Below are 10939 nucleotides of genomic sequence, written 5' to 3' on the forward strand. Positions count from 1 at the left end.
AAGAGATAATATGATGACAAGAATGCGCTGAACATTATCAACTCTAATACGTGTTATAGAGTTCGAGAGGGGGTAAGCAGGATAAGTATGCCCTACAACGTGCAAATTAATAAGTCATGCCTTGCATTAGGTAGTCTCTATACGGTATTACTATATAGACTATATAGGGAACGCTCAGGAAAATAAATGAACAGTGCGGGTAAACTGATAAACAAATTATAGACAAACAAAAATTATTTGTGTTACGTGTTCACAAATTAGAGTCAGGCGCTACGTGGGATATATTCGGGTCAACATAAACTATAGCGTCTCCGCCCTGGCCGAATTATTGTACCGTAATATTGAGTAATCTTAATTGTAATATAGAATGACGTGCATGATACCTCGCTTTGATGGTAATTGGTTTCAAAATGCCGAGATCAGTATTTTAAACAAAAATGAAATAAATCTTTATAACCAAAGGTCAGATTGACACATTAATATTTTAATTCCCTCGAAATGAAATGCAATGGTGTTTAACGTCCTACTTTTCTGCGCCAGCCGGGATAATAAAAACAGCCATGCACAATATGTGCTCGGAACTTTGGCACGATATCGGCGAATCCACCTCTCTTTAGCTGCCAGGGGTTGTTTAACATGCACGCCAACAATACCCCGCTTTTTCCTCCCATCCGAAAGACTATAATGCCGTTTCTTGCTAGACTCTTATTCTTCATACCAGACATAGGTGAGCCACGCTGAAATCCAGTACGTTCTCTACCAACACCCGAATCCAACACAGAACTTCCTAGTTAATGCAAAGTACCTTTCACACTGATAACTCATGGGTTTACGGGCATAAATAAAAAAAAATACGCCCAATTAAAAAACTTTTTATTTATTTATGTATTCATGTACTTTAATACATATAATTATGTACATAGCTGCCATGAAAACTTATTTCCCCGAATAAAAATAAACGCACTGATTTGTAACTATCCATGCAGTATAAATTTACATGAGTTAAACAAAAATATTTATAAATCTATTATATCTTGTTATTAATGTTCTGTGAAATGATATGTTAGCGAGATGAAATTTTAATTTAATCATATTATCATTTTACACATGTCCGATAATTTGCAAAACAGTAGGCCTACTGTGAACTCATATCGGAATAATGCAATATGACCAGATATATTAGTTTTTAATTATTATATTTACAGAACATTTAGACAATATCATATCTATTTGCAATTGATCGATATTTTCGATGTACTGTACTTGTAGTCGACCTAGGTATTTATAATTATATTTAGAATGACCACACAATCATGTGTAGTAAAGATTCACTACTACATGTATAGTGTAGACTACAAAACACGAAAACATATTTCTCAATTTATTAGATCTACTTGGCAAATAATATCTTTTCAAAATATCAATTATCGAAATTATAAACTGCATACAAAGTTTAATTAATCGAATGTATCTCTTATTGAATTTGAAATGCCTATTATTACTCTAGTATAGGCCTATATTATATTTATCCATTTATGAAAGAAAACAATGACAGGTTTTAATGTCTCCTTTGCCACGTTGCATATCCAAGATGTTATCCACTCAAAATCATCGAAGCGGTGAACAAACATACGACAATAATAATTAAAGGTATCGTATAAAGCGGATTTGATTTACAACATGCACAATTTAACACGTGGTTTATTACTGTCATTCACTGAATTATAAACCACGTGACTTATTTTTATCCAATCGCATATAAACACGAGAGGTAATCCTGCGCATACCGGAACTAGGCCTCTGCCACGTTTGAGATAAGTAAGAACGTTGTATGTCCACAGATCTCTCCCATCAGGTTGCCGACATGAAGTGTTTATTTCTTATTTTAGGCTTTTTAGCCTGTTCTGTATTAGCAGATGAAGACAAAGTTCTGGTAATGACAAAAGATAACTTCGAAAGCACAATCACCGATAACAAATTCGTCCTTGTTGAATTTTGTAAGTAGACTGTATAATATTATTGTTATTTGTTTTATTACAAATTTTAGTTCTCTGCACGTATGTTCGTCACATGTGTTGGAACATTTATTTTTTATGTGCATACATAATGAGATGTTATTACATGTACAGATTATATCTTCATTTTATGTGAAGACCTCCGGAAAATGATATTTTAATCTAGATAAGAAGGCCAGACTATTATTTTTATTTTCAGACAATGAATTTAATCTAATAAAATATGGTTGACTATTAGGCCTACTAGTATTACTATTGACATTTGATGACAATCACAATGAATTACGATTTATTAAGAAGACTGCAGTTTGTTAGGCCTGTTGATAATAGTATTTTCCATTCAGTCATTGTTTCTGAATATACACATATAAATATTTGATAGAAGATCAACAGCTGTTTGAGTAATTTACAATGGTAGACCATACTCAACTGTAATCATATTGCTCTATATTTTTATTTTATCTGTGACAGTATGGCATGTTTCTGTGCGATTCTTGTCCATGGTATATTAGAATGTATATGAATATAACATCTCATCTGTGTTCTCTATTCAACTGTATTTCAGATGCCCCATGGTGTGGACATTGTAAAGCTCTTGAACCAGAATACAAGAAAGCTGCTGCTCAGTTAGCTGAAGACAATACTGGTATTGTTCTTGGTAAAGTTGATGCCACCCAAGAAAGTGAACTTGCTGAAAAATATGAAGTCCGAGGTTATCCAACCATCAAATTATTCAAGGATGGAAAACCAACAGACTACAGTGGTAAGCATTTTATGAAACTAAAATAAGGGTAATCTGTCCACCATCCTGATTACCTGTATTGCTCATGCAGTGTTACATACAGTAACTGTTAGAAGAATCCTTGATTCTGAAGTCATTCTTGTAGAATAGTTCATAATGCAACCAACAATGTATTTTATTACTAAATTGAACCTTTGGTATCCATCCAGTTGGCAAATACTGTTATTCTTATGTTCTTACTAGTCCATCTCTTACAAGTATAGTTATCAATTTACTTTTTATAACAGCTGGTCGTCAAGCTGCTGACATTGTTAACTTCTTGAAGAAAAAAACTGGTCCGCCAGCTACTGAACTCTCTGCTGTTGCTGATGCTAGTAAACTTATTGAAGGCAATGATGTAGTTGTTATTGGTTTCTTCAAGGTAAGCATTTGTGGCTTTATCTATTTATGTATTTCTCCTGTTATATTTGTGTAGTGCTTTTCAGCTTAATTTTAGCAGTTGACTAAAGACAATTAAGAACAAAACAACAAAAATTATGATATCTCTAATCAATTTATTTCATGTTTCTAGGATCAAGAATCAGATGCTGCTAAAGCTTTCAAAGAAGCTGCCTCCAACATTGATGATATTCCATTTGGTATTACTTCTGATGATGCCATCTTTAAGGAGTATGAAGTAGATAGAGATGCCATTGTTCTCTTCAAGAAGGTAATGAATTACTTATTTTCTTATAGTAAAGGTCGCTCAGATCGTTAATTTTAATGTGTCGAGTCTATAAAAAAAATATTTTTCAGTTGTATTGTATAATAAAAAGGAAAATTTTAAAAGTACATCTTCGAAATATAAAAACTGTCTGACCAGATGTTTCGCAGGTATTGTTGGTCAATTAAATAATTTGGTAAGTGGTATAATGTTTTATTTCTAGTTTGATGAAGGCAAGAATGTATTTGATGGTGACTATACAGCTGAAAAGATTGAAGAATTTATTGGAGAAAACCAACTGCCACTTGTTGTTGAATTTACACAAGATGTAAGTTTTTATTTGAAAATTGATGTTGATAGCACTGTAATACATCATTTCATTTGATTATCTCAAAGGTTTTTCTAGATATAATCATCTGAAACAATTGGAAAACATTATTAACGATGCATTATGTAAGAGCTGAATTGCCTATTTCATGTCTTTATTTTGGCTTCAATTGTTGTATAAATTATTGTTTAGGCATTTATTAACATGGCAAGCCTATAATAATGTCCTCTCAAGACTATCCGATGTCAAGATTTAAATGAATTGGAAAACCAGCAAGATTTTAAAAATGAGCAATTGTCAAGTACTGTTGCTATGATAATTATCTGTAAAGCCTGATAGCTTTGCCCAGAATAAAGTAATTGTCAATATTCATTTTTCATTATCTATTTTTGAACTGTTATTTTAAATCTTCATAATGCATCTTTGCAAGATATTCTGAAATCCAGCAAAATTTCTGAATTATTTGATTCTTGATGTTAGGTTAAATTCAGCTGCAGGTCCTCACTGTCATACGGCTCCTATTACCTAGTTTAACAATGTACAAGAGGTGACTATTAAACAAAGTTTATTCTTCTGGGATGGCCATCTTGGATGGAATAACTGAGTAGAAATGTCCAACAGTACCTTAGCCATTATTATGGATTATAAGGTTATCATGACCCACTGATAATTTATTATCAGTTATTATCAGCGAGGATTGAATTATTTAAAATTCTAGAAAACATTTTATATTTTCATTTATTCATTCTGTGTGTCTAGCCAATTTGACAAGAGAATGATTTTAAAACCAGAGTTTTCATGTATTATAACTTAGATGGTTTATTTATATATTTTTTCAGTCGGCCCAGAAAATCTTCGGTGGAAAAGTTAAAAATCACATTCTCTTATTTGTAAATAAAGATGATACTTTTGATGATTATTTGACAAAATTCAAGGCTGCTGCCCCAGACTTTAAAGGAAAGGTAATGTTAAAAGAGTCTTAAATTTCTACATTTAATGTCTATGGGATTGAAAGACCTAGAATTTTACAATGACAGTTACCAGTGACATATTTATTCACCAAATTATCTATAAACTTGTTTGGGTTTTGTTTGAACACAGTTTTCTGGCGTGGTTCTCCCTTGTCAGTGATGCAGGACGGAGGGGCTGACAAGGACAGCTGTCTAGTCGTTCGGATGGGACGAAAAACCGAGGTCCCGTGTACACATTGGCGTGCACGTAAAAGACCCCTTGACAGTTGGAATTCGATATAAGAGTAGGCCGTAGTGCCGCTGTCCGGGCAAAATTTCCCTCATAGCGTGGTTCTCCCTTGTCAGTGATGCAGGACGGAGGGGCTGACAAGGACAGCTGTCTAGTCGTTCGGATGGGACGAAAAACCGAGGTCCCGTGTACACATTGGCGTGCACGTAAAAGACCCCTTGACAGTTGGAATTCGATATAAGAGTAGGCCGTAGTGCCGCTGTCCGGGCAAAATTTCCCTCATAGCACACTGTATGGTGTATGCCCGTCTTCATTAGCCCAGTTCGGAGCAAAACAGTAGGACGTTAAATTTCATTTCATTTTGAACACAGTTTGCATTGAGGGTTTTTTGAATGTTTGCATTTCCTTTTTCATAGGTTCTCTTCATTTACATCAATACTAAAGATGAAGACAATGCCAGAATTTTGGAATTCTTCGGACTTAAAACTAAGGATGTCCCTGCACTTCGTCTCATTACTTTGACAGAAGATATGACTAAATATGTTCCAGAATCCTCAGAAATCACAACAGACGTTGTCAGATCATTTGTACAATCTTTCATAGATGGTAAACTCAAGGTAAGCCTTTATACTGTTTTGGAGATTCTGCTTGCATCATTCTCATGACTTTTTTTTGTAATGACAGATGAAGAAATAAACTATAACGCACAATTTTTGACTGTCAATTTAGAATGGTTAAATTAGTAAGTTAGATTGCATACAATTCCAGTGAATCACTGCCTATTTCTCAGCACATACAAGCTTGTGACTTATAATTTCTATATTTTTAAAGGTTAGATTAATAGTACATGATATCCTTTTAAATATCTAAATATAATTTATTTTTATTTGTAGCCACATCTCATGTCTGAAGAAGTACCAGAAGACTGGGACAAGACACCAGTTAAAGTTTTAGTTGGCAAAAACTTCAATGAAGTAGCTAAAGATAAATCTAAAGCAGTTTTAGTTGAATTTTGTAAGTACTTATACAAATGTGCAAATGTTAGTTGATATACTCAATTGAGTATTTAGTCTAAAAAAAATCAAGCATATCCTGCCTCATGTAAAAAATTATATATTTTTGGATTTTAAACACATATTTTTTCCCTTTTGTGTAAATAGGTCTCTTGGAGATACCCAAAAGATGTATGAAAACCCTTTCAATGAAATTGTGAGAATAAATCATGTTTTTTTTTTCTCTAGATGCACCTTGGTGCGGACATTGTAAACAGTTGATCCCAGTCTGGGATGAACTTGGTGAAAAATATAAGGATAACAAAGATATTGTTATTGCTAAGATGGATGCTACAGCTAATGAGTTAGCTGACGTGAAAGTCCAGAGCTTCCCTACTATTAAATATTTCCCAGCTGGTAGTGATGAAGTAAGTCAAATGTTTAACACATACACTACCTATGGCATGTGCGTGCTGTATCAACAGGTCTGTCATTGAGTCAACTGGCGTGGTTTCGATTCCCCAGTTGTACGCGACAAGGAATAGGATCGTCTGTCCAAACTCGTGGGTTTTCTCTGGGTCCCCCAGTTTTCTCCCACTGCTAAAGATCCCTAGGCGCAAAAGAATTATTGAAATAAAATTGAACCATGTTAGTCATGAAATAACCTAGGTTTTGTCGAGTGGATGTTAAACTCCATTTCTCTTTCTCACACCTATGGCACCTATCTAATTAATAATTATATTCCGTAACTACATGACATATATATCGATGTCTAGATGTGATTGAAGCAATAGACATTGATAAAACATGTCAAATTTTAAATAAAACAGATTCCAGTACATAATATGAATAGAACGACTGATAATATGAAGTTTCAATACTATAACTCTCATGAACAGCAGAGGTTGATACATATGTGGTGCAGTGTACAGGAGGCATTAAATTCTCCCTTTGATAGTGAACAAAATCTTTGCCAAGTTCATTGCTTTGTGTTAATATTAAATTGATAATTAGTTACTAGTTTAGCTTTAAATGTTTTTAGGCTGTAGACTATAATGGTGCTAGAACATTAGAAGGTTTCTCCAAATTCCTTGATAGTGGAGGTAAAGAAGGTGCTGGTGCTACTGAAGAGGTAATTTAAACATTGAGTACTTTTATAGTGTGCTATTCATACAGTTACTTTAAACACTAGGTCTCTTGTCCTAATAACATTAACAAGTGTTTTCATTCATTTGATTTCAATGACAGTTATTTCTGTTGATGAACGAATATGGATCAAATTGGGTTTTACCATAAAGATCTGTGTTCAAAGTGTAAATTTACCGAGGACAAAGAACACCTCACGGTGTCAACTTTTAAGGTTTTTTATACTGTGCCTTTTTAAATGGATTTTCATAAAAAAAAAGCATTATGGATGTTTTGTAGAAAATTTTCAGTGTGATTTCTGTTATTTTCTAGGAATTAGAGGAGGAGGGTGAAGAAGAAGAGGAGGAGGAAGAAGATGAAGAACAGCAACGTGATGAACTTTAATCATAAGATCGTCTAGTCATATTAATATCATTTATCTTCCCTTTATATCCCATAGTTCTGGCAGAATGGCATTAAAACAAACAACATCAAGTCTTGAAGGGAATGCCAGGTCTGGTACCTAGAACAACCAAGGAACCATCATCATTGTTATGTAGATAGATAATTTAACCAATTTTAATGTAATATTGTTACATTCTTTTTAATTGATTGTGAGTTGCAACTGTGTGAAATGATTAGCTATTACTCCTGCTGAAGATACTCTCGTTTTGATGCCATTTTGCCCGTTTACACATTTGACGTTTTATGAGTTCATGTGTAATAAATATGATATATGTGAAACAGCTATGTAGATATGATCATCATAAACTCCCTATTTTTTTTTTATCATAAACATAAACCTTTGTCTTTGTTAAGTTTTTTTTGTAATTAACTACGCATTTGTGTAAATGTAATGACCTGGATTCCCTTCGTATAAAATAAGCAAAAAAATGATTTAATGTTAGTGGATATTAGCAAATCATTCCAGTTGTGAATATTCTATTATTTAGGGGTAGGATTTCAAACATAATTAATAAATTATTATTTTCTTCCTGTGGGAGAGATCTCTGTTACTACAGAATGAGTTGTAAAATATATGCTGTTTAAAACTGTGAAATCAATTTAAAGTATTGGCCAAAATGTCATAATAATTTATAACATTATTTTAAAGGTGTATGACATAAGTATATATTTTGGAATTTAATATTTTTTGTTTTTGTCTTTTTATGCATTTATAGAATAATTTGACAAAAAGGAGAATATCATGAAAGAGTGTATTTATCTGTACTGACATGCTCATGTTTTGTATTGAATCAGGAATTTAAAAAAGTTAAAAAAATCAAAAAATTGTTTTATTCTGTAATTCTGGTGAATTGGGTTCGTTTGTCTGTCTTACTTTTTTTGTCCCCCGCCTTTCGAAGAAAGCAGGGGACTATTAAAATGGGTTCGTCCGTCTGTCTGTCTGTCTGTCCGTCTGTCTGTCCGTCACACTTTTTGGGACACAATAACTCTCTTCCTAATTGAGCTAGAATGTTCAAACTTGGTGTATGTGTTTATTAGGTCAATGCCTTGATGGAGTTCGAAGATGAGCATTTTCCGCTTAGGGTAAGCAGAGATAAGCAATTTGATTGGTTGATGCTTTGGGACACGATAACTCTCTTCCTAATTGGGCTAGAATGTTCAAACTTGGTGTATGTGTTGATTAGGTCAATGCCTTGATGGAGTTCGAAGATGAGCATTTTCCGCTTAGGGTAAGCAGAGATAAGCAATTTGATTGGTTGATGCTTTGGGACACGATAACTTTTAATTGAGCTAGAATGTTCAAACTTGGTGTATGTGTTTATTAGGTCAATGCCTTGATGGAGTTCGAAGATGAGCATTTTCCGCTTAGGGTAAGCAGAGATAAGCAATTTGATTGGTTGATACTTTGGGGCACGATAACTCTCTTCCTAATTGAGCTAGAATGTTCAAACTTGGTGTATGTGTTGATTAGGTCAATGCCTTGATGGAGTTCGAAGATGAGCATTTTCCGCTTAGGGTAAGCAGAGATAAGCAATTTGATTGGTTGATGCTTTGGGACACGATAACTTTAGTTCTAATTAAGTGAGATTGATGAAACTTGGTGTATAGTTTCATTACAGTAATACCTTGACTAAGTTTGATAATGAGCATTTTCTGCTCGGGGTAAGCAGAGCGATACGCAATTTGATTGGTCGAGACTTTGGAAAACAATAACTCTCCTACTTTGATTGTTAGACTATAAGTAAAGATATACTGTTTGATTGTTCAATACTTTGTAAAAGATAATTTGTGATAAATTTATATGTGTCCTCTAATTATTTTCCTATTTCGGCGGGGGACATCAGCCTCACTGTTGGCTTGTTTTTAAAGACAATAAATGTGCTTCTACTGTTAATTGAGGTACAATGTTGATATGGTGAATATCTGTAGTTCAGATTAGTATATTTTGCTTGGTTAAGCAGAATGATGAGCAATTGAGTGGTGAATTATTTACTTATTGCATTTTGCGTGCACATGTGGGGTATGGTTTTGCATTCCATCTGAAACAAGTAGCACAAATGTTACAGTAGTGGGCGTATGGCTTGAAAAAAATACTAGAAGACTCATGTTATACTAGTTGGGATTAATATGAGATGTTTTTGTCAAGTTTCCAATATCCTTACTGCCTAATTTCTCAATAAGAAATTCTGTTCACGATGTGGGGACAGTATTTTGTCTGCAAGAACAAAATTAATGATCTTCCGTATGAACCGGTGTCCGTGTTCTCTAAATTTCATCCTCAGGTTGCTAAGAAATGAACCCTGTGCGGATGAAAAATAAAAATATTTCTGTTCGCTCAATTTTTAATACTGGACTTTCTGCAATATTCATCTCCTGAATTGAGTTGGATATGGATACAACAATGTCAAATGCCCAGCTTGATGACAAGCTGACCAAATTTGAATAATGTACGGTAGACACAAAATGAAATGAGGGTTAAAAGTCTTTAATTTTTTGCACTACCTGGGCTAATGACCAAGGGACAATTTGCCCAGGCATGGGACCTTGGTTTTTGATCACACACAAACAATACCATACTGTGCATGCTAGAAAGTCCTGTGGCTCATAAATTGACCTGAAAAAAAAACCGAGCACTACCAATGGTAGATTGGTCCATGACCAGAAAGAAAATACAATCAACAAGTGATATTTGTGACTAATTGGTATACCAGATATATATAATCTTACCCAGGGGTAGATCCAGTGGGGGGGGGGGGGGGGGTACAACCCCTCTGCTCAGCTACATAAAAACACTTTTGAATTTGAGGGCAATGTTGCTGTTCAAGCAGATTTTCCCTCTTGACATATATCTGTCTTCATTAGCACATTTGGTGCAAAAAAAGTTTTGTTTGTCCAAAAGCCGTTTTGTTTGTCTTCTGTACACATTCTGAATTTCTTGATATTTTGGCATTTGACACAGTCAAAGTCAGTTTTGGTTTTTCTATTTTGTTTCCTGTCAAAATCGTGCAGAACTGATTTTATTGCATATCAGTAAAAGTAAAATGCAGCATAGTTGGTACATGTATTTAGTACGTTTTTTTTTGTAAAATTCCAGTTTCTGTGTTTTGTCAAATATATGCCAAAATGATGTATTTCTCAATAATTTTCAATGTCTTCATGGTGGTGGTGGGGGGGGGGGGATATGCATTTGGTTTTCTCTGGAATATGTGAACATGACTAGAATTAGCAAAGCACTTCTTGAAAGAAACTTTAATGGAAAACATTTAATGGAAAACTGGGGGGGGGGGGGGGGCGAATGGTTAGCACACGCGCGCTGTATCATACGTCTGTCATTGAGTCAGTTGTAAGTAACAAGGAGTAGGGTCGTCT

General features: G+C 34.2%; 1 protein-coding gene across 1 annotated transcript; it reads left to right on the top strand.

The window, feature by feature from the left end:
• The first annotated feature begins 1777 nt into the window (after positions 1-1777).
• Positions 1778-8252, top strand: LOC126810027 (protein disulfide-isomerase). The gene is made up of 11 exons (XM_050534945.2): positions 1778-1997; positions 2581-2778; positions 3045-3178; positions 3329-3466; positions 3684-3788; positions 4628-4750; positions 5405-5605; positions 5882-6002; positions 6230-6408; positions 7023-7112; positions 7439-8252. The coding sequence occupies exons 1-11, from the start codon at positions 1832-1834 to the stop codon at positions 7508-7510; spliced, it is 1527 nt and encodes a 508-aa protein (XP_050390902.1). The 5' UTR covers positions 1778-1831; the 3' UTR covers positions 7511-8252.
• The last annotated feature ends 2687 nt before the right edge of the window (positions 8253-10939 follow it).

This window comes from Patella vulgata, chromosome 2 (assembly GCF_932274485.2).
Source record: "Patella vulgata chromosome 2, xgPatVulg1.2, whole genome shotgun sequence".
Lineage (NCBI taxonomy): Eukaryota > Metazoa > Mollusca > Gastropoda > Patellidae > Patella > Patella vulgata.

Coding starts and splice junctions, on each gene's coding strand:
- LOC126810027 (XM_050534945.2), top strand. CDS start 1,832: ATGTCCACAGATCTCTCCCATCAGGTTGCCGACATGAAGTGTTTATTT. Junction 2,779..3,044: donor AAAACCAACAGACTACAGTG/GTAAGCATTTTA, acceptor TTTTTATAACAG/CTGGTCGTCAAGCTGCTGAC. Junction 6,003..6,229: donor AGCAGTTTTAGTTGAATTTT/GTAAGTACTTAT, acceptor TTTTTTCTCTAG/ATGCACCTTGGTGCGGACAT.